Raw genomic sequence first — 24,346 nt, 5'->3', positions numbered from 1 at the left:
AGATAAACCTCCAAGTGCTTCAACGACTCTCTAAAAGGATACAAATGATTAGCTGTCTGCAAGGAATATAGATCCTTCCATTCCCCACTATCCTGTCAGAACCGAAGAAGCTTCTTGGAGGAGAAGCAAAACGTCTTCAAAAGAAAAAAAAATTCCAGTTGCCTCCTGAAAAAAACACCTTTGGGACAACAAGTAACTAGGTTAGGTACCTCAACCTGTACTTAACTGAGCGATTCCTGTGGGCAAGTTTTGAAAAAAAAAACAAAAAACCCTATTCCCGCAAACTACATAAGCTAAGTTCCCAGGCACGTGTTTGAAGGGCGCACCCACCCCCACCCTCTCCAGCCTTTCTCCCTGCTTCCGCCCCGAGTCGCGCGGCGCTCGAAGTTCGCCCGAAGAGGACGGACTTCTCCGAAGCCAAGAAGCGTTTTTTTTTTTTTGCTAACCGAGGAGGCGTGTCCTGCTGGGGCCGCCGTAGTCGCGAGGTGGCCTGTGCGCCTAGGGCTTCCACGTCAGCTGGAGTAGGCGGCGGTGCCAAGCAGGACCGGAGAAGGGAGCTGTGCGACGGGGCCCATTGAGGAAGAGGCGGCCGCCGCTGCCGCGCGGGTTTCCACAGCCGCCTCCGATTCTGCCATTCTCCGATTCGGCTGAGGTAAACTGAGGCGGCCACCGGTTTTGCCAAAGGCTGGGAGGGCCGAGAAAATGAATGTGTGGAGGGAGGGAGGGAGGGAAGGAAGCAGGCAGGCAACGGGCCGAAGCAGCGAGCTTTCCGGGCGAAAGAGTCCGCCACCGCCACCTCCTTCCTTCTCCTCTCGGGTCTGCACCCGACTTTCCCTTCCCGAAGAAGCCACCTTTTCGGATCTTCCCGCGGGGCCTAAGAGCGACCAGCCAGCCTCGCCCTGTCGGGAGGGCTTTGCGGACCTTCCGTTGCAAAGGGGGTGGGGGGGGGGTGGAGGGTTTTTTACTCCCGTTAGGAATAACAGAACGGCGAGTTCAGGGATTTTCCTCCCAATGAATGAAAAGGCAGAACGGGGTGATGAATCTGCTCGGCTGGGGCCGGAGCCTCCCTGCCGTGGAAGGATTCATTTGGGGCTCCTCCGAAAGCATCGTTCAGAGGGGCTGTTCGGCTGGGCCAAGGAGGAGCCGTCAAACGAGAGAGCAGGTGAAAGAGCCCTTTAGGGGCTATCAGTCCCAACCATCTACTCGCCTTCTTTTCTCTTTCTCCCCCCCCCCCCCCGTTCCTCCCTGTGCCTTCCGGCCAGTCTTGACACCCAGCAGTTATCTAAACTAGAAAGCTATGGCAAATCTAGACAGCATACTAAAAAGCAGAGACATCACCCTGCCAACAAAAGTGCGTATAGTCAAGGCTATGGTTTCCCCAGTTGCAATGTATGGCTGTGAAAGTTGGACCATAAGGAAGGCTGAGCGCCAAAGAACTGAGGCCTTTGAACTGTGGTGCTGGAGAAGACTCCTGCGAGTCCCTTGGACTGCAAGGCGATCAAACCGGTCAGTCCTAGAGGAGATCAACCCTGACTGCTCTTTAGAAGACCAGATCCTGAAGATAAAACTCAAATACTTTGGCCACCTAATGAGAAGGAAGGACTCACTGGAAAAGAGCCTAATGCTGGGAACAATTGAGGGCAAAAGAAGAAAGGGACGACAGAGAATGAGGTGGCTGGATGGAGTCACTGAAGCAGTAGGCGTGAACTTAAATGGACTCCAGAGGATGGTAAAGGACAGGAAGGCTTGGAGGAACATTGTCCATGGGATCATGATGGGTCGGACACAACTTCACAGCTAACAACAACAACAACAAAAAGACCCTACTACAGCTTTCTTGGCAGTATTGTTCAGGAGTGGCTTGCTATTGCCTCTTTTCTAGGGCTGGGCCTAAAGTCTGGCTGGCTTGGTGACTATAAAGCAGGACTAGAATTCAGGCTCTTGGTTTGTAGCCTAGTGCCCTTCACCACCACATCAAACGACTCTCGTTGTATAGGAGCTCAGATTTAGAGCATCCCGGGTCGTTGATATCTATCTGTCTGTTGAACACCACTAATGAGGGAATTTGCTAAATTAACTAAAAGGAAATCCTCCAAACTGATCTAGCCAGTTATAAATGTTATCAACTTTTAATTGTCTCTCGGAGTCATAAATAGTGGTTCTGCCTTTGCCAGCCAGCTAGCAAGATGTAGCTTACCTTTAGCTGATCTCCGAAAGCTTAGGCAGGCTCAGATGTGGTTAGTACTTGGGTGGGAAATCTTCAGGAAAGCCCAGAGGTCCACTAGCATATATATTGGGATGTTGGGGAAATAAAAATACCCTGCAAGAACGCAATAGCAAATGTCTCCTATATTGTTCACAAAGGAAGCTATGTAGATATGTCCATTTAGTCTTTGGGAATAGAGTTTGATTTGAAAAAGACCACTGTTTATATGGAAGCTTATTGTTTATAGGTTATATAAAGAAGGTACAAACCACAATGATAAAAAATGACAAAACATGGGTCATGCCACAAACCCAGCTTGAATCTTAAATGTTTGATGCAGACATGTATTATATTTAAGTCGAATTTGTATTATGTCATTTTTAGATGGGCTGGTCAAAACCTAACTGCAACCTTGTTACAAAATTATAGGAAACCCATTATTATATTTTATTGGCCCCTTTAATTTGAAATTTTGCCAGTAATCCTCAGCATCAAGTCTTTCTTGTGCGTTTCATGGAATTCTCACATGGTCAGATTTATATTGAGCCATTCAGAACAACCCAGCATATCATTCTTGGTCATTTGTCATATATTTCAATTCTCTTTGTGTGTTTCTCTCTCTGTCTCTTCTATGTATAAACATGTGAAACATTTATAATCCCATCTGTTTTATTTAGTTGTCAGCATAGAAAATAATATTTAAACCCTTCAATCTGGAAATTTTAATAACAAAAATTTGGTTTACTTTCTAAAGCTTAGGGAACATCACATTTTACAAACAATTGTAAACCATCTGGCATTTCAGATGTACCGGTATTTACATTATTTTTTCTTGAATATTCACAAGAGTTATACTATTCATTTGGAAGTTCTCACTATCTGAACTTTCATTCATTTTTCTGTTTATCTTAATACTACTGGTCCAAATAATGATATTGAGAATTATTTGTTCTTCATTTGTTTATAAACTCATTTACTAAATAAATATAATTGCAGGACCAGAAAAAATGCAGAATTAAAATAATAAAAATAAAAATAGATTAGGGACAAAGATAAAAAAGGGGAAAGAAAGTAAAAATATGAATGTGTATGGGATCTTATAGAGAAATTCAATAAGTTTAAATATTGATATTTTTATCCAGTCATATTTGTATAAAGATTATCTATTAAGAAACATTGATAATATAGCTAATAAATGAGACCAGATTTGAATAAATTTATCTTTCACTATAGGATTTTTCAAAAATTTTTGCTGTATTCTACAAGATTGACTAATTTTAAATCTGAAGTCAGCCGCCAATAATTTATTGAAGATTTTCAAGACTATCAAACTTGATGTAAGAATGTTACATAATAACATTAAGTAGATACATAATGTTTTTTAGAGGTAATATTTTCTATGATTGAGTCCCAAAGATTTAGAAGGAAAAGATTAAGCTTGACTGGTCTAAAAGCAGGTTAGGATTTGTGATCTCTCCTTTTACAATAACAGATTTTAACATAATTACAGTAGGTCTCTGATTCTACAAAATCCTTTTTATTAAACAAATGTAGCTTTATATTTTAAAAGAGTGTAATAGATGATAAGGCAAAAATTCTCTCTATATTTTCCAAATGTGACTTTTAAGTGTGTATTTCAGATAACTACATGTTAATTTCTTAATGTCAGGAGGAATGGTATCATCCAATCCATATAGGATCTAATACTAACTTCAATTTGTATCCATTGAATATTATTTATATATCTAATTATATTTCTTAATTGCCTTAGTTGAAAGGCACCAAAATATTGTTTACCTTTAATATGGATAAACTTCCATTACAGTTTTATTTATATTGTATAGGTATATTGTTTCTGGATTTAAAAACCTTTTAGAATTTTATGCTTAAGCATGGTCACCTGATAAACCAACAAAGATTTAGTGCATGTACAATTTCCATGTGTACTTGAACCCACTGTAGATCAGACAGGTGTTTGTGATACTGTGTAAAACCATTAAGAGCAACAATATATGAAGTGCTTCTCTGAAGCTGTGGCTCTAAGCACTGTGTCTTTTGAAGAAGGAGCCATTTCAGAGAGTTCCCCATGTTGTCTTGCCACCATAGTTGTGTTACATCTATGTCTGCATCTTCATAGGATGAGTTTGGGAGGCACTGAAGTGGTTTGGCTAAACCGTTAAGAGGACAGTCGTTTGTTTGTGAATTGAGGATCCAGTATGGGACTGTTGCTGCCATATTTGGGTCAAACAATTTAAGAACCACTGAAATAATATTTAAAACTGCAGGCTGGTGTGCATGTGCGCGCAACGATCAGCTGGCCGGCGCACATGCTCACACAGGAAAAAGGAAGACCAGCTTCCTTTTAGTTTCCAGCACTGTCGCAATACACAATACGCAAGGCCAGCTGATCATCTTGCGCGCATGTGCGCCAGAAACCCGGAAGAGGAATGGGTGAATGGGTTGTAGAAATGGTTTTGGCAGTCCTGTGTGTTTGATTCTAGGTTAGATTTTGGAAAAAGTAGAAACAATTTGTACCTTATGTAGTTAGGTGTGTAACTTGAGATCATGCCTAGTTATTTTAGTGGAACATGGTCAACTTTATTTTTATACTGTGTGTGGTCTTAACCAAAGAAGGTTTACTAAAATGTAGAATGTCCCTGAGATTAATTATTCCTAATGTTTTTCCCCTAATGTTCTTCTGTTTATGAAAATTGTTAAATAGTTCTGTGTTGTGTGAAATTAGAGACTTCAAACTTTTATTGGAAGAATTTGTTGTTATTTTCTGTTGAGTTGTATGCAGAATCATAATGAATAATTAGCTCTGTTGATTTATTTTTTAGAATTTCTGAGACCTATTTGGAAGAACTTACATTGGGAAAGCCTTTTACAAAAAAAACCACAATGACGGCTGCAGAGAATGTGTGTTACACGTTAATTATAGTGCCAATGGACTCAGAGCCACCATCTGAAATAAGTTTAAAGAACGATTTGGGTAAGTAACATTTCCTAGGCTATTGTTTATAGCTTTAGATATATTTAACTCAGAAATTTAAATAACATATTTTGCAATTAAGCAATCAAAATTTACAATTCTTTTAAATATTACAAAGTTGCAATGATACTGAAGATAAACAGTTTAAAATATATAGTGATAGCCGAAGTGATTAATAAACTAAGAGCAATGAAAGGAAAAGTTTTTTAGAACACCAGTTGTTTGAATAATTAGAATGAAAGAGACAGGCAGGGAGACAGGTTACTTAGCAACCCTCAGAACTTAAGTTTACATAAAAATAAATTATGAAATGGGATGTTTTGAGCATTTTGAAAATATCCCTTGGCATGAAACAGAGCTCTGGACACATTGAAAATGGCTCTCAAAGGCAACCATCTATCCTACATTCGAAGTATCTGCTTTGCATCTGAAACTAGATTTTTTATGAAACTTCATACTCAAAAAAATTTGAGGTGAAGTATTTTTCAAATTCTTAAGTATTGCTTTTCTGCACTGTGAAGGTCTTGTTCTTTGCAATAGATTATTTCTCATTTAAACACTTATCAAGCTCTTTGTTCTATGATTACTCTGTAATCTAAATAGAATTGCCTTCAGTGACTGGATGTATGAACTAAGTAGAAATTATATGCAGTGTTTTTCTAACATGGAACATAAGTATGCTGCTTGGAAAATTTTGGGAGTTGAAGTGCACACATCTTTAAAGTTGCCAAGTTTGAAAAATACTGAATTAGACCTTCATCAAAGTATAAGAGCTATTGATAACACAGCTATATCCAAAATAAGCTGTGTAAAAATAAGCAAACAGAAATGGTTTGCAGCACAAAATAACATACGTTGTGTGTGTTATTTCTTTAACATACATTGTTAACATACATTGTGCTTATTTCAAACTTTTTAATTTAACAGAAAAAGGAGATGTAAAATTGAAGACCGAGGCCTTGAAAAAAGTGATAATAATGATCTTAAATGGTGAAAAGTTACCAGGACTTCTGATGACTATTATTCGGTTTGTGCTGCCACTTCAGGACCACACCATAAAGAAACTGCTTTTAGTATTTTGGGAGATTGTTCCCAAAACTACTCCAGATGGTAGATTGCTGCAAGAAATGATCCTTGTTTGTGATGCCTACAGAAAGGTAAATATTTTAATTGGATTTAATATTAATTTTATCTTTCCCAGTGAGCAACAATAAGGATGTTTATTGGGCATAAGACCAATTGCCATATACGTTTAATCTTTAGAATTGCATGATTTGTGATCTGTGTTTCAAAATGCATTTAAGATGTCATCTTGCTAAAAACAGCCAGGTGTCACTTTATGCCATTTTTTAATTCTCTCGAAAATAGACTCTTCCTTTTTTATTGAAACACTGAATTAAAAAATACTATATATATTTTAGGTTAAGTGTTTAATATATATTTTTAAAAACATAACAATGCATGTTAAAATGTATGAAGCAAAACAATATGAATAGAGCCATGCGTAGATCTTGACGGATTCAAAGCACAGAAGTAATTGGATAGCTAACACGACTAGATATAAATCATGTAATATGTTTTGTTAATGTTGTTGTCTTAGGATCTTCAACATCCAAATGAATTTATCAGAGGCTCTACTCTCCGTTTTCTTTGCAAACTTAAAGAACCAGAACTGCTAGAGCCATTGATGCCAGCTATCCGGGCATGTCTGGAACATCGTCATAGTTATGTGCGCAGAAATGCAGTCCTTGCAATTTATACTATTTACAGGTATATTCTATCTATTGACTGATATCACAAAGCCTGCATATAAAAAAGTATTAAGCTTAAATATTGAGCTAAATGGTAAGCTTTTATTTATTTTTTCTTGAAATTGATTCTGTTGGCTTAATTACAGGGTCATTTATCTGTTTTGATATTTCTCAAAAATGATTAAATCCCAGAGTACTTACGTGTGTGTGTGTGTGTGTGTGTGTGTGTGTGTGTGTGTGTATAAATATATATACACACATTTATAACATTAGCACAAATATGTTTGAGATTATAAATTGCAGATATAAAAATAAAATGGTATCATTTCTGTTGAAATTCATAGGCACAATGAAAATACTAACATTTAAGGATTTATTATACTTTAAAGTAGTCTGGTGTTTTTTAATTTATAGTAGTTTCTTTATATATATGGTTGTATTGTTCTATACAATACATCATACATTATAGGTGAAAATGTATAACAAATAAATTGTATATCAGCAGTGTATGCCTATTAGCCTGGAAGCTGATATAAGCCTTTGTCTCGGATTTGAAATTTTAATCATTTTGAAAATGATTATTTTATTTTTGATGCAAGTGAAGTAATGTAAATTTAGGAAAAATGAAATGGAAAGAATTAGAATTTTTTAAGAATTATGGCCAAATGTAAGCCATAAGCCTTTATGAAATTATTTTTCTTGCCAGCTGGTGGTTAGATTGTCTTAGAAAGCACTTTTACACCCTTGTGAGTGTCTTCTTAAACAATGCATTAAAAAAATAAGTAGAAACCAAACAATCAAACTTTTAGTCCTATTAATCTTTAGTTGTTTGCTAACATGGATATAATTTCAGTTTTACAGTTTCACACTATTGGTGAATTTTTTCTTTTATGGAAATACAGCTATACTAGTTTGGGAAATCTTGTTGAAATGCAAATTACATACCTTGAAAGAAGAATTGTTCTTTAACTCCCCCATCCATCCAATTGGATGTGGTTTCTATATGTTGTATTATCCAATCTCTTTGCTTCTAAGTATTATCTGTGCTTTCTTTCCCAAAAGAAACTTTGAACATCTTATACCTGATGCCCCTGAGCTGATCCATGATTTTCTGGTGAATGAGAAAGATGCAAGTTGCAAAAGAAATGCCTTCATGATGCTAATTCATGCTGATCAGGTAAAAATATAGCCTACCTAATTCTGATTTTTATTTAATAATTGTTGTTAACTTGGCACTAACACTTCAGTTTTATTTCTTCACTGATATATGTCAAGTCACGCTTGCCTAAACTTCATTATGTACATCCATCATCTAAAGCTATGAGAATCCCTGAACTCTAATCCTTCCACAGCCTGAAAAGAAATTCCAGAAAATTCCAGCTCTGTGATGCATGTTTGCTAATTCTCCGTCCAACCCCCTCCCCCCAAATTGACTTTTCATCACTGTTTTATTTTTTGTGGATTTGGAAGACACTATATAAATAATAATTCTGATAAAGTAATTATGAGGTCCCTCATAGATGTAATATCAAATATAATTATGTATAAGGAATATTGTGGAGTTAAAATTCAAATCAGTAGAAAAAAATTCATACTTGTTTTTTTTTTAAAGGATCGAGCTTTAGATTACTTGAGTACCTGCATTGACCAAGTCCAGACATTTGGTGATATTCTCCAGCTGGTTATTGTGGAGCTAATCTATAAGGTGCAGTAAAACAAATTACCATAATCCTTAACAATGAAAGCAATTAATTACCTTTGAACAAGCTACTGAAATAAGATTCAGTCATGAGTTCGTTAACAATTTGAAGTTTGAAAAATGAGAAGAAATCGTGACAGAATTTCATAAGCCATAGTATACACTGTTAGATGGAAAGAGAGTTAGATCCAGGCAGTAGAAGACAATTCTGTTTCTACCATCTATGACTGTGGATAGCTGTCTCTTCCATTAATCTTTTTTGTGTCTATACATTGTGCTTGAGTTTTTTTCAATTCTTACAATACACAATTGGGGGTTGGGTTGCCAAAAGAATAGGAAGCTGTGAAGTGAAGTACTGCTTGAAGTTTACTACATTTGTAGTTGTATTTTTTTTTTAATACAGTGTATTTTGAGATAGTCTGATGATGGTCTTCCATTCTAAGTAGTTCTAAAGGAACTAAGGAGTTGATTTTTTAAAAAAAAGTACTCTGCATAAATAATGTTTCTGTCTCATTTCCAAATTTAGGTTTGTCATGCTAATCCATCAGAAAGAGCTCGATTTATTCGCTGTATCTACAATCTACTACAATCATCGAGCCCTGCAGTAAAATATGAAGCAGCAGGAACATTAGTCACTCTTTCCAGTGCTCCAACTGCAGTCAAGGTACCGCAGTGTCTGACTAAAGTGTGCAAATACTGTATAGTTAGAGACTAGGCAATCTTCAGGCAGATTAACAATGCTTATCAGTCATGTTTGAAAAGTGTTGTGGGCCAGGAGAATGGGAAATCTGATTGCTTTGTATGTTGGATTGTGCATGAAACTGAAAAACTGTGAGAAATTCTCACCAAATCAAAATCAAACTTCAGGGGAAAATATGACAAATATAAAGGAGAACTCAAAAAATCCAAAGCATCCGTTGTTGATTTTCGAACTGTGTGGTTCATTTAGTTCTTTCTCAGTTGCAATAGTTCTTGGTAAATATGCAATTTTGTTAATTGTTGACTATACTATCATATACTCATCAAAACCAATGCTAAATGGAATATTGTACATAACCAGTCAGATGTGGATGCACTGCAATTTGTGTTTGAATCTGCAGTTTGTCCTCAGGTTACATTCATCTATAGTAAAGAGAAATGTATCACAAGAGATGGTCAGCTATTAGAGGTTTTTCTTTTTTTGAACCACTAAAATGACTTATCTAAGAGAAAGAGATATTTGAAACATAACATTTTATTTCCAATCTTTCAGGTAAAGTTGCACATGCAACTAGGTTTAAAATCTTCACAAATGTTATAGGACTTCCTGGTTTTTCCACTTTTGCAAGTTGTAAAAGTGGGCTTAAATGTACACAAATATAATATAGACTTCCTAATTTTTCCACTTTTGCAAGTTGTTGTAGTTCTTAAATGATTGTATTTTATTGATTTATTTTTTTACTTTTTTTTCTCTGTATCACAAAAGGATAGTGTTTTAAATACCTTAATTCTGTCTTGTAATTTAAGGCAGCAGCTCAGTGCTATATTGACCTGATTATTAAAGAAAGTGACAACAATGTGAAGCTGATTGTTCTGGATCGCTTGATTGAACTCAAGGATCACCCTTCCCACGAAAGAGTACTACAAGTAAGTACAATGCAAACTACGCTTGTTCCCCTAAATTTAAAGTAATTAAATAAAATGCTAATAGTATATTGTGAAGAAATGTTGCAAGGGATGGAGTTAATGAATATAGTGAAGCCTCAAATGGTCTTTTACTTTTGGCTTTGAATAAAAAAAGCTTCCTTGGTAAGAGAACAAAGGAACTGCATTTCTAATTATGCTTTTTTCTGCTTAAAATTTCACACCACTTTGGGAATCTTCAAAGGAGGGCAAAGGACAAAATTTTTGTCTTGACATTGGGACTCGGATATCATGACATAACATATTTGAGTCAGAATTTGAAATAGGTAACAATACGAGATGTGGTTCATGATGTCATTGTGCTTTTTTTTTTTTTTTTTTTGCATCATGGTGACCTGGTGTAGACACCATTCAAGGCAACTTCTTAGCTTTCACTTTTTAGGGCAGGGGTTTCCAATCTTGGCAACTTTAAGATTTGTGGACTTCAACCCCCAGAATTTCCCAGCCAGCGTGGGAGTTGAAGTCCACAGATCTTAAAGTTGCCAAGGTTGGACATCCCTGCTTTAGGGGTTCCAAATGCCAGTCTGGTCTTGCAAAAATGAAGAGAATAGTTGCTGAAATAGAGGCATTTTGATTATTAAACAGGTCAAAAATGAATTTTACAACTTTTCAAACATCTCTGATTTAAATTACTCTCTCAAAGTCTTTTAATAGTAACAGTTTTGTTCTAATTTCTGTGATATGCCACTAGATGCGATATTTATTTCTTCATTTGTAATACTTTTTGATGCTGTTTGGAAATTCTTATAATTCTATACAAAATTTAACTGAATTTTCCCAGGCTGGTTAATGAATGCCTATAAATGAAATATGCTTTATTTCAGGATTTGGTTATGGACATACTGAGAGTTTTAAGTACTCCTGATTTGGAAGTTCGCAAAAAGACATTACAGTTGGCTCTTGATCTTGTATCTTCCAGAAATGTAGAAGAGGTAAAATAAATGTTACTCCATCAATTTACTTGGAAATATATAGATTCTTATTTTAATGTAAAATTATCATTGTGCAAAATTATATAATACACAATTAATAGTATTGTTTTGTTGTAGCTGGTGATTGTTTTGAAGAAAGAAGTCATTAAAACAAATAACGTGACTGAGCACGAAGACACTGATAAATACAGACAGTTGCTTGTTCGGACTTTACATTCTTGTAGTGTTCGGTTCCCAGACATGGCTGCCAATGTCATTCCTGTGGTATGTAAATCAGCTTTGTTTTCATTGCTCTGCAATACTTGTTATTGTTAACTTATGCTGTTATCAGCTTAACTTTAGACAAAATCATTATTCATCCCTAATTCAGGTTTCCTATACATTGCTTCCTTAATTAATTGTTTATCTTTGAGATACTTCTAACTTAAATAGTATTTCTGTATTTGAGAAGTAATGAATAGTGCCTACCCAATGCCTGGTGCTTGCTGCATCCAGCCCCAGGATTGGTTTAATTAGTTTAATTTGTAGATTTTTTTTAACATACCTTTTCATTTCATTGAAAATAGTGGAGAACAATGACCTTTTGACTTTAGCCTGATTTAGTCAAAAAGCTGATTGAAAAGCAGGCAATCTAGGTTCTGGGTCCAGAGTTACTTCCAACTCAGTCTTAACTCTTATTCCATTCCCATTTACTTTCAGTTTAGGAAAATTCTGTATTCATTTTTCTGAGCTGGATTTTGAAGAACCGAGGTTACAATGTTGTTAACAATCAGTTTGCTGGATTCATGCTAGAATCAATCTATTTTCCAACTCTGATCTCTGGAGTAGATTAAAATGGGATTGAATAGTTTATAGGTCAGCCTATTGGCAAGGCTGTTCTCTCTCTCTCTCTCTCTCTCTCTCTCTCTCTCTCTCTCTGTCTCTCTCTCTCTCTCTCTTGCTCTCTCTCTCTCTCTCTTCTCTCTCTCTCTCACACACACACACACCATTTCTTTTTATAGAATTCTATTAAGAATTTTCTGTTTACAGAGAGATGTCATTTTCATTTAAGTGTTCATAATTTAGCTTTACTGGGTCATGACCTACATTCCAGACAAATCTATTTCACATATGTTATATTGATTAAAAAGTGAACTGTGCCACAGCTATTATCATTTAGATAACACATCTTTTACTAAACTGAAGGCCATCCATTCTACATTCCTGATCTACATGTTAAGATATCTCTAATTTATTAGTGGAATGTAGTATGGTGCTAATAAGTTGCACCCAAATGCCTTTTCTCAATGTAAATTATCATGTCAAAAACAGTTGAACATAAATGCTTTTAAACTGGCAGTCATTCCCATTCTTAACCTTGTATTTGCCAAAAATTAAGTCAGGTACCATCTTTCTGTACCTGGTATTAGACAGTGGTACAGTGGTTTGTTCAAATTTTGTCATGCTCATGTTCATACTTACTCTTCTAGTTGATGGAGTTTTTAAGTGATTACAATGAAGCGGCAGCTGCAGATGTACTGGAGTTTGTGCGTGAAGCCATTCAGCGTTTTGATAATCTCAGGCTGCTAATTGTAGAGAAAATGTTGGAAGTCTTCCATGCGATTAAGTCTGTCAAGTAAGTTTAAGATCTGCCTTGAAAATTCACTACCCAAATTTCATCGTGTATTACTTTTAAGACTTGGTGTTTGTAATACCATCAGCACCACTGAAATAATCCATATACAAATGACTTTCTTGCAGGAATTGATTTTATTGCTGAAGATTTCTTTGTCTCTGAATGCATTTAAAATTCCATTTTGATGTCTACATAAAACTTGCCAGATCTAAATCTCATCCTTAAAAAAGCCTGCATTGCAGTTCTCTAATGCCTACTGAAAATATCTCATTGTGTTTAGTTGGCGGTATTCCCAGGATTGTAGCCTTTGTTACATCACTTTATCATAGAATTGCATTAAATACTTAAAAGCAATCTGAAGTAGAAGTCACAATTTCTAAGTAAAATATGTGTAGATTAACATTCAGGGATTTTTAATTTTCATTCATCTATATAAATTGGCCCTTTTCTAGCCCACACAATTTAAAAAAAGCATTTTTAAAAAATCTTACATTAGTGAAATCCAGGAATCCTGGGTTATTTTTCAAATAATATATATTTATATATTCTATTTCAGGAAGAATATGAAGCATAGTTAATAAGTTACAATTTGTATTAAAGGTCCCTCAAGGCTGCAATTGTATATACTGAGAGTATGTGTCAGTGAATTTGTCAGAATACTTAGATAGGTGTAGGACTTTGCAATCAGTTAATTTTTTGGTTAGTTGCAGAAAGTTCATTCCTGTGATATTTCCTCTCCTACCTAACAAATTGTCTCTGCACTGGCAGCCCTCTCTTTGCAGTGCTTTCTTTTCCTTTACTTAGACCCAAGCATGCATCTGTGACATTCACACAACTCATTGGATTGCTGCAAAGATGTTTCTACTGGTGACAGGGAGAAATAGAGAAGAAGAGTTATTTTGCTGCTCTTCTACTTTTGTATGCATAATTGACTAATTATGCATACAAAATCGGTAATCAATGGAGTAGAAAAGTACATTTCTTGGAAGGAAATACACCATCTTTAAGTTATGATTTATTTATTTTTTGATCTGGGATAAGTGGTGATTCCATGTGATCCCTTGCAAAATCAAATTATTATAAATAACCTGGCTGATTATTGGTAGTCCTTGACATACAACCATTCCTTTAGGGACTGTTTGAAGTTACAAGGGCACTGAAAAAAGTGACATGGGCATTTTTCACATGACCGATGCAGCATTCCCCACAGTCACGTGATCAAAATTTGAGTGCTTGGTAACTGGCATGTATTTATGACGGTTGTAATATCCTGGGGTCATGTGATCACCTTTTGCAGCCTTCTGACAAGCAAAATCAATGGGAAAGCTAGATTCACTTAATATTACTAACTTAACAATTGCAGTGATTCATTTAAAAACTGTGGTAAGAAAGGTCATAAAATGGGGCAAAACTCACTTAACTGTCTTGCTTAGCAACAAAAATTTTGGTCTCAGTTGTGGTTTATTTTGCTTTGCTTTGCTTTACAGAATTTATCGGGGAGCACTCTGGATCCTTGGTGAATACTGCAGCACAAAGGAAGATATACAAAGTGTAATGACTGAGGTCCGTAGATCATTGGGAGAGGTAAGTGTTTGCACTTTTGTTAATTGGAAATATTTTTCTAAGTTGATGTACAGTATTTCAGAGGAAAATCATAGTCTTTGAAAAATTCTATAGAATCTTGAAGCTGATTCTTCGTTTCTTGAGGATGCATTTAGGAATTCTTTAAACGAAAAGCAATGTGATAGTATCCCCAATTTCTAATAGAGTAACTGAACAGAGTTTCATTACATTGAAGTAATTGAGCATCTCATTGATGGGCAAGGAAACTAATGGCAATCTTTTGACAGAAATCTAATTAATAGGGGCCTTCTTATAAAAAGGATTGATTAACTGGGAAGGCATTTGAGATAATGGATTGTATCTGCCAACCTTCAGCTCCCAATGGAAATAATTCTTTTCTGCCCTCGTTTTAATCAGAAATCCTTGAAAGCAGTATTGAGGAAACATAGAGCAAAGACAATTATGAGACTTCCAACAGCACATTTGCAAAGCAGCTCAGATAATGTTGGATTTGTAGATTTAACAGATGGTGCAGAAAATTCTAATGAGATCCAATATCAGATCCAAATTGTCTTCCTGCTCCCAAAGTCTTTTGACCAAAAAGTTTTGTGTAATAATGAAGAGATGCCTTTATCTTAAACGAAATAAATTTATACAACTCTACAAATATTGCGATCTTATGAGTACTAATAGGAAAATAAGCAATACTCTGTTAGATTGGACCCCTGCCCTAACCACTCCAGTAGTCTATTCTTACAGTGGCCAAACAACTGCACAAAGAAGTTCACTAGTCTTTCAGCAGATGGTCTTCACTGCCATGAAGGCTAATAACCATCAATCCCCATGACTACCACAAACTTGCTCATTTGAACCCAAGGTGGAATTTAAAACCATTTGTCATTGCAACATACATACCGTACTTTTAGGACTATAAGATGCACCGGAGTATAAGACGCACCTTAGTTTTTGGGAAGGAAAATAAGAAAAAAGCTGATTGGGGGGTGGATCAGCCTCCCAGAATACCCCCAATCAGCTGTTCCCAGAGATGAACTTTAGCAACAGGTTCATTGGCTGTGAGCTCTGCGCCTTGCTTTTTTTTCAGCCTCTGAAACTTCTGTTTCAGAGGCTGGGTGGAGCTACATTCCATGTATAAGATGCACCCAAATTTTCACCCTCTCTTAGGTGGGAAAAAGGTGCATTTTATAATCTGAAAAATATGGTAATGCATGTAGCGGTAATAAGATTATTAGTAATCAGATTGCCTAAGCTTATAACATATTTTATTTTCCCATCTTTTGATTATAATGCATTTATCTTACTGTTTGAAATCATCTTTGTTACAACCAGAAGTCAAATATAAACAACACACGTGCACAGACACAGAGATATTTATGTATTTGTATGCAAATATACATGGCTTTGGGTCAGTTTTGTGTCCTTATCATAAGAACAGACGGATGGTACATTTGAAAGAACAAAATTGAGCAATCTGGATCTTACTCAAACAAAAGAAGCAAACCAAAGTTTTATTCTCTACCAGGGAATTTCTTAAATATCAGATGGATATATGAAATCTAAAATTTCCTATAGAGAGAAGAAAAAGGAAGGGTATGGGTCAGGGATACCTGAGTCATCCTCACAGGAACATACACACTGATATAAGGGGCACTTCTCATATTTTCAAAGCCTAAGGGACAGAAGTTTTCCTTAAAAAAAAAAGTCCTAGAGCATGAAGCTTACCAGTAGCTTTGTTTTATCCAAGTTAAAGTGCTTTTCATGGACTCCCCCTCCCCCTCTCATGGGTACAAACTCACTAGAAAAAAATTAACTTCAGCATAGTAGCAAGCTCTAGCATCCACAGAGAACAAGCACATCTCTAAGCATGTTTCTTAGTACATATTGGAACCACAATGGAAACACTAGTAAATTCAGATTGAGCAGCTTCAAGAATATTAAGCTTGCAAAGACAAAGAATGAGAGAAGAGAACAAGGGTGTGTTTTTAACAACTTTGCTACTGTGCTTTTTTACATTCAGATCCCAATAGTAGAATCTGAAATCAAGAAAGAAGCTGGTGAGCTAAAACCTGAGGAGGAAATCACTGTGGGCCCTGCCCAGAAGCTGGTCACTGAAATGGGAACTTATGCGACCCAGAGCGCCCTTAGTAGCTCCAGACCTGCCAAAAAGGAAGAAGAGAGGTGATGAAGTTTTTGCTGTTCTTAGAATGGTTTATATTTAAACATACATATGTAATGTTTTTTCTTATTTTTGCACTTAATGTCGCTTAATGTGATTTCTTATTGTATCTTTCATAATATCTGTATTGTACTTGATTTCTTTTTATTTCTGGTCTGGAGTTCAGAATGCAACTACAATCATTTATTATAATAGCAGTTATTTGAAAAGATTGCAACAGGTTTTTTTTAACTATTTTTGGGCATAACTGATTATTTAGTAAGCATTGTACAAAAATAATATAGGAGATGACGAGGCTGAGCTTGAGGGTGGGGTCAAATGCATCATCAGTCTTGAGTCCCTATTCATCTAAAAGATACCCCGCCCGCCCGCCTCCCCCCCTGAAGTCTGTTGGCTGTTACTTGGCACCAATTTGCATTGACCATTAGTAATCAAAGTCTTGGGTAAAGGTAGTTTGGAATGAATTCACAGTGCTTTTAAACTCTGTCCTGGCTGTTTGTTTCTTGTACCTGACAAAATGAAATTCATTGTCATGGCAGCAGGCTTTTCTCATCCATTTTAATAATCTTGTACTAGAATTAGAATCTTAAAATACTGTGAAATTTCAGCTTTTTCTTTGGTGGATTCATGGATGCATTCTGGAACTTGGAATCTTACCACAAATACCAAAATTTCTGCCCTGTTCTTACCCACTTTTGGAGGGAGATGGAACAAGTGGATTTTGTCACTCAACACTTGTGAATTTCTGTTCTCATAATTCTTTGGTACTTATTGCTAAGATGAATGCCTTACCCATGTAAATTATGTGCTTCTTACCAGCCAGTATTAGGTTGTAATAGTTACCAGTGGTTATCTAGAGTTAACCACTCTAACAGGTCAGAGTTCCTAAAGGCATTTGAAACTCAAGTTCCTGTATTCATATGTCTGGATCCTATCTGGGGAAACTTTTGTTACACCATGAAAATAATTTTATCATAGTTGCAATATATCATTTAAATATCATTTAAAAACCCAATAGAATACTATTAACGAATACAAACTCCTTCATACAGCTAAACTCAAATAGAATGCATGGGATTGCCAGCTGCTCTTTTTCTGAACATTAATTTTGCCTTCTCTTTGTAGACCTCCACTGAGAGGCTTTTTGTTGGATGGTGATTTCTTTGTTGCGGCTTCCCTTGCAACAACTCTGACCAAAATTGCTTTACGTTATGTGACTCTGGTTCAAGAAAAGAAGAAACAAAATGTAAGTGATTTTTCATAGAGGGCTTTGTATCATTAAATTTCAATTTTTAGGCAATAGCTGTATACTCAACTCGCTTATAGTTCTTTGCAGGCTCATATGGAGCTACAATTGAGCAAACTGTTTGCTGTCAGGATAATATGTTATTATTGCACAGGTTTCCCAAGGCAGTAGTTTGGTTTATTGTGCCTTAGAGTATTTGAAATAAATCAAGGGAGACTATACGTTGTAAAACTGTCTTATCTATATATTTAATTCAGAGAGAGAAAGAGAAGGTGTTACCACAAACCACAATTTAGACCCTGGATGACTTTTTAAACTGTGGTGATTGGAAATTGCTTGCCAAACCTTCTTCCCTAAAGAGGAAAGGCTCCATTATGGTTTTTCTTCGGAGCTACTTGGACACATTTAGCATGAAGTAGCCTGTGTCTTGTAATCGCTACTTTGAAGAAGAGAATAGTGGAATGCATGGGATTAAAAGAAATGTTAAGTTGTTTTATTATCATCTCTCTCGCTTCCATATTAGTCTTTTGTAGCTGAGGCAATGCTGCTTATGGCCAGTATCCTCCATTTGGGCAAGTCATCTCTCCCCAAGAAGCCAATCACAGATGATGATGTGGATCGGATTTCTCTGTGCCTGAAAGTGCTCTCAGAATGTTCCCCTCTGATGAATGATATTTTCAACAAGGAGTGCCGGCAATCCCTTTCTCATATGTTGTCTGCCAAGCTGGAAGAGGAGAAGCTGTCTCAGAAGGTGAGGCCTGATCTCCGCATCTGTGTTTCAGTTCAGTGTCAATGCTAAGGACTAGTTCTTAGGAGAAGCCTTTTCTTTTTTGTTTACATTTCTCTTAACCATTTCTTTATTTTTTCCCCTTACATCAGAAAGAGTCTGAGAAGAGGAACGTAACCATTCAGCCAGATGATCCTATTTCTTTTATGCAGCTCACTGCTAAAAATGAAATGAGCTCAAAGGAAGATCAGTTTCAGCTCAGTCTTTTAGCAGCTATGGGAAACACTCAGAGAAAGGAAGCTGCTGACCCACTGGCATCCAAACTCAACAAGGTAATATAGATTCTTCCCAGGCCAGTCTGAATCCAGGGAAGTACCTTATCTCATTTTGAATAGTGAAATGTAATGAATGCCAGAAAAATGCAAATAGGGCTTAGCTTGGGTAAAGAGAAACAAATAGCATGGCTTCTTAGGCGAAACGAGGAAGTACTATTAGAACTGTAAATATAAAGTTTATTTAACTGTATGATTGAATTTCTCCCAAGTATGAGTTGCCATGCTGGTGAGAAGAGAGTAATTGTATTTTGGAATACAGTAAATCATTTTAATAGCTTTGGGCAGGGGTGCTATTCAGCAGGTCCTGACAGGTTCTGGAGAACCAGTAGCGGAAATTTTGAGTAGTTCGGAGAACTGGCAAATACCACCTCTGGCTGGCCCCAGAGTGGGGTGGGAATGGAGATTTTGCAATATCCTTCCCCCAGGAGTGGGGAAGGAATGGGGATTTTGAAGTAACCTTCCCCAGCCACGCCCATCAAGCCACACCACACCCACCAAGCCACGCCCACAGAACCAGTAGTAAAAAAAATTTGAATTCCACCACTGGCTTTGGGATATTAGCAGTAGTGGGATTCAGCCGGTTTGCACTGTTTCAGGTGAATCGGTTGTTAAATTACTCCCCCCTCCGCTGTCAAAGTGGATCCTGGGTGCTGTACAGTGGAGAAGCGGGCAACGTAGTGGCCGGCCCAAGGGAAGGAGAAGGCTGCTTTCCCTCTTTTTTCTCCCTGCTATTCCTCCTTCCCTTGTGCCGGCTGCTTCATTGTCCATTTCTCCTGGGTGCAGCGCCCAGGATCCACTTTCATAGTGGAGGGGGGGTATAATTTGCTTGGCCAAATTAACCCCGCAGTCTCCCTTACATTGGGCCCAGCTTTAATCCCTCGCCCCCCTCACTTTTGCCCTCAGACTGACCAACACCCCCTGTACACATCTCCACGGGGCTGTTGAGCTAAACAGGATTAAATAGTATTGCTAATAAAAGAAATAATGTGCAATTTTTTTCCAAAATTCTTATCCTTGATAGGTAACTCAGTTGACAGGTTTTTCCGATCCTGTTTACGCTGAAGCATATGTCCACGTCAACCAGTATGATATTGTGTTGGATGTGCTTGTAGTAAACCAGACCAGTGATACTTTGCAGAATTGCACGCTAGAATTGGCTACGTTGGGTAAATAATCCACCATTTTTTAGTTATTTCTTCTGAATATTTTTTTCTGTGTTTCTCATTAACATTGTCTTGATGTGTTCCCTTCAAACCATTTTAATTAGGTGACTTGAAGCTGGTGGAAAAGCCATCTCCTCTGACCCTTGCACCCCATGATTTTGCCAATATAAAAGCGAATGTGAAAGTAGCTTCCACTGAAAATGGAATTATTTTTGGCAACATCGGTAAGTGTTCTATTTTATATATTATATGGGATTTTGAAAGTGTCAGATCCCTGTTGAGAGAAAATGAATTAATGGTTGGATAAATCATATACAGTATATTACAATATAAAAATTAGCAGCACCTAAAATATTGGGGAATACTATTTTCAGAAAAAATGCCACTTTTCAGAATGAAATTGTGTGTTTTATTCAGCTTCAAAACTGTCACAACGTATGTTGTTAATTTCTACTGACTTTTCTCTTTCTCTATTTTTAGTATATGATGTTTCTGGAGCAGCCAGTGATAGAAACTGTGTTGTTCTTAGTGACATACACATTGATATCATGGATTATATCCAGCCTGCTACTTGTACTGATGCTGAGTTCCGTCAGATGTGGGCAGAATTTGAATGGGAAAACAAAGTGAGCTTTATAAACTGTTTCAATATTTATACCTTTTATTACAGAACATTTTAAAGAAAGAAACGTATAACCCATGAAGGATAAGAGACATCTAAAAGAATAAAAATCTAAAATGCAGTTAATAAGATATAAATAAGTAAATATGGAATCTAAAATGGCATGGAGATTACTTTCTTAAAACATATCATTAGTAATTTATAAAGTTTTAAAATGTGTTACATTGCTGAAAGAAAAATCAAATATCACTATTAAGCTTTAAATTAAGAATACCTAGCTAACATAATATAAATCACTAACTATAATTATAAGCAATAATGAGTTAAATCAGCACCAGGACTTTAAATAATTAAATATTGGAATTACCATCCACAAAAACATTGGAAAAAATTGATTTATTGATTGATTGATTGATTGATATTATGGATATAGATACTGGGTGGCTTCAAATCCTTTTAGGTTATGTTGAAGTGTTTGAAAACTAGGGTTCTATTAGAATACAATTGATGGTAACATTTAAAAACCCAAGTGATGTTTAAAGAAATCTGAGATTAAAAGCCATGTCTTCAATTATTTCTTATCGATTGAAAGACAGCTTGTCTTTCTATTTAATTTCTATTTATTTTTGAAGGTTACAGTGAACACCAATATAGTGGATCTGAATGAATACTTGCAACATATCTTAAAATCAACTAATATGAAATGCCTTACCCCAGAAAAGGTAAGATCTTATATCCAGATCTGGAATTAATTTGGGGCTTTCTTGGTACTTCTTCCTTTCTAATCACACATCCCTGGGATGCATCTGCTGAAAACTTTTTTTGAGGCTTAGATCCTTGGAATGGTATAGGATATGTTAGTGCAAAGAACACCAGTGAGCAGTGCATCTCACTGGTGTAGTAAAGTGCATTTACTAATATTACATTAAAGAAATTAATGGATTTAAAATTTGCTTTAATTTGGCTTCACTATCCGTTCACGTAAATCTGTTCTTGGATAAATAAGGCGAGTGTATGTTTATTGCTCTTGGGATAGTTTGAACTGTAATGTAATGAGAAAAAGATAAAGCATTAAGCCACAGACCTGTTCAGTTATTAAGAGCTTCAAGGGGAAAATACATTTTTATAAACATTGTATCAAATATTGTTTTCTAGGCACTTTCTGGTTATTGTGGCTTCATGGCTGCCAACCTATATGCACGCTCCATATTTGGAGAAGACGCACTTGCAAATGTCAGCATTGAAAAGCCAATTCATCTTGGACCTGATGCTCCAGTCACAGGGCACATAAGAATTCGTGCAAAAAGTCAGGTAATTATGCAGCTGTCTCCTTAAATTTGGGAACTTTTTACATTGGTGAAATATTTGCTCTTAATTTACCATTTATCATTAATGATTAATCTGATTACTGTATATTGACTGATGTAGTACATTATCCTGATTGAATTCTTCAGACTACAGGGAATGTAAATCTTTGTAGAATAAACAGGTTAATATGTTATTAGGAGAAGTGCTGATGAAATAGACCAGTCCAAAAAAATGAAGTGGGAATTTTCTGAAGTGCCATGAACTGCTGCATTTACCATATTTTTCGATGTATAAGATGCACCTTTTTACCCCCCAAAAGGGGGTGAAAATCTGGGTGCGTCTTATCCGCCGAATGTAGCCCCACCCACCCGCCGGCCCCCACCCGCCGGCCATTTTCGGGCAGTTCCAGGCGGCAGGGATATGGGTCGGGGCACAGCCTGAGGAACAACCCTCTTCGGGACGGTCTGGGGGGGGGATCTGCCCGGCAGCTTCGGGGAACAAGGCGGGTGCCACGAATTGCGGCTGGTCACCCCTCTGGCCGCCCAGCAGGCACCTTAGGGCAGGCAATGGCCGCAGTGACTTCACACCCCTGCAATGTGAGGAGCTGCCGCCTAAACCCTCTGCGCCCAGGAGCTGAGCGAGCCGAACGAGAGCTCCTAAAGAAAAATGCCCCTCCTTTCCAGCCACCACTGCCCGGATTCCCCAAGGCAATAATCAGAGCCGCGTTTCAGGCGGCGGGCGGCCAGTTCCCCTGCAATGTGCAGCGGGGAACTGGGAACCATTTTGGATTTGGGGAGGGGATTACAGTGCTGCCACCTGAAAGTGCTTTTCTTCCCATTGGGAATGCAACGGTGCATCTTATACACTGAAAAATACGGTATGTGATGGCTTCTAGGCTCTCACTATATATGTATCTCATGAAAAGCTGCTGGATATATTTGAGAAACTTTCAAAAGTATTTATAATTCAGTGAAACCAGCTATCATGAAATACTTGGTTTCCCTTTATTCCCAATTACAGTATAGTTGGGTTTGGCAATTAATGTGTACAATAATTCAGAATCTCAAAATTTATGTATCATTGCAGTTCAGGAAGAATTCTACAGTTACTTTTAAAACCTATGAACTACCAATTTTAATGTTGTGACATACTAATTCTGATCATCTTATTTTTTACCAAATTTATACAGTACCCTAATAGCATACACTCAAAAGTAATTTTTTCCCAAAGTCTTAGGAAAACAGAATGTAATAAAATTACATTTAAATTCATTCTGACAAAAAACACATAATCAATGAGAGCTGTTTTCAGTTATAAGATTTTAATCTTGCTCAGTATGCACACTCATCATCTGGAAAGTTCTGGAGAAAGGAGAATATTGTCATTGGATGCTATCCCTTGTGATTAGGTGGCCACTTTTTGCATTACTTATGTGATGATCTAAATGGGTTTTGATTTATTATAGCATCAAATGGACAGATTGCTATGAAATGATAAGTTTTAAGATTGTAACTAAAAGTTAACTGACTAAAAGGCATTACCCAAAGTTTTTCTGAGCTGTAGTTATAAGAAAGACTAGGAGAAAATGTGTTCAGCACTGAACTGAAGAATTAACTATGATTTAATTATTTCAGGGTTTTCTCATAAAACATTCCAAATTTCCTAAAAATCTTCTCAAGAGTCATGCAGATGCAGACTTTGGGGAGGGGGGGATATTTTTCTTACTGAATTACTGAATATTGAAATGATTATTTAAATTGTCATTCTATTCCTTACAGGGAATGGCGCTAAGTCTTGGTGACAAGATCAATCTCTCTCAGAAGAAAACTAATTTATAAGGTTCTTCTGAACACTTACAACTAAATGCTTGGAATTTTGCTTGTTGGGGATCAGAACATTTTGCATATTCTGTGTTTTTGGGTTGTAGAAACCGAACTTGTAATGAATAAATTCCAGCAAATAATTTTTAGGTTTTACTTATCATTCAAGATCATTGTTGATAAAACTTCAAATATATTTTTCTCTATGTCTGTAAAAGTCAATTTGTCCAGTCTCTTACATGTACTCTTTCCAAACTAAAATAAAATACAATTCTCTATAACTCTGCTGTGTTACTTGGACATCAGATCTATATTATTGAGATCTTAACAAAAGTTTCATAGTAAACTTTAGGATAGACTATGAGCAAAATTAGGATTTCTTGTCATACACACATAGACATGTTTAATTTATATGCCACCCAACTCACTATCAAGTGACTGGGTGGCTTACAAACATAATAAAAACAAGTATAGAACATTTAAATATTAA

General features: G+C 36.6%; 1 protein-coding gene across 1 annotated transcript; it reads left to right on the top strand.

Moving 5' to 3' along the window:
• Positions 1–343: 343 nt before the first annotated feature.
• On the top strand, positions 344–24,137 carry COPB1 (coat protein complex I subunit beta 1). The gene is made up of 22 exons (XM_034417004.3): positions 344–652; positions 5,047–5,198; positions 6,126–6,355; positions 6,799–6,968; positions 8,012–8,126; positions 8,562–8,654; positions 9,175–9,312; positions 10,155–10,274; positions 11,156–11,263; positions 11,381–11,527; positions 12,733–12,878; positions 14,366–14,462; positions 16,477–16,637; positions 17,761–17,881; positions 18,405–18,632; positions 18,761–18,940; positions 19,965–20,109; positions 20,211–20,330; positions 20,587–20,732; positions 21,361–21,450; positions 21,884–22,039; positions 23,815–24,137. The coding sequence occupies exons 2-22, from the start codon at positions 5,108–5,110 to the stop codon at positions 23,872–23,874; spliced, it is 2,862 nt and encodes a 953-aa protein (XP_034272895.1). The 5' UTR covers positions 344–652; positions 5,047–5,107; the 3' UTR covers positions 23,875–24,137.
• Positions 24,138–24,346: the final 209 nt, after the last annotated feature.

The sequence above is a fragment of the Pantherophis guttatus genome, chromosome 1 (assembly GCF_059756535.1).
Source record: "Pantherophis guttatus breed Tessera chromosome 1, ASM5975653v1, whole genome shotgun sequence".
Lineage (NCBI taxonomy): Eukaryota > Metazoa > Chordata > Lepidosauria > Squamata > Colubridae > Pantherophis > Pantherophis guttatus.
The sequence above is the reverse complement of the archived record's forward strand: the minus strand, read 5'-3'. Positions and strand labels throughout refer to the sequence as shown.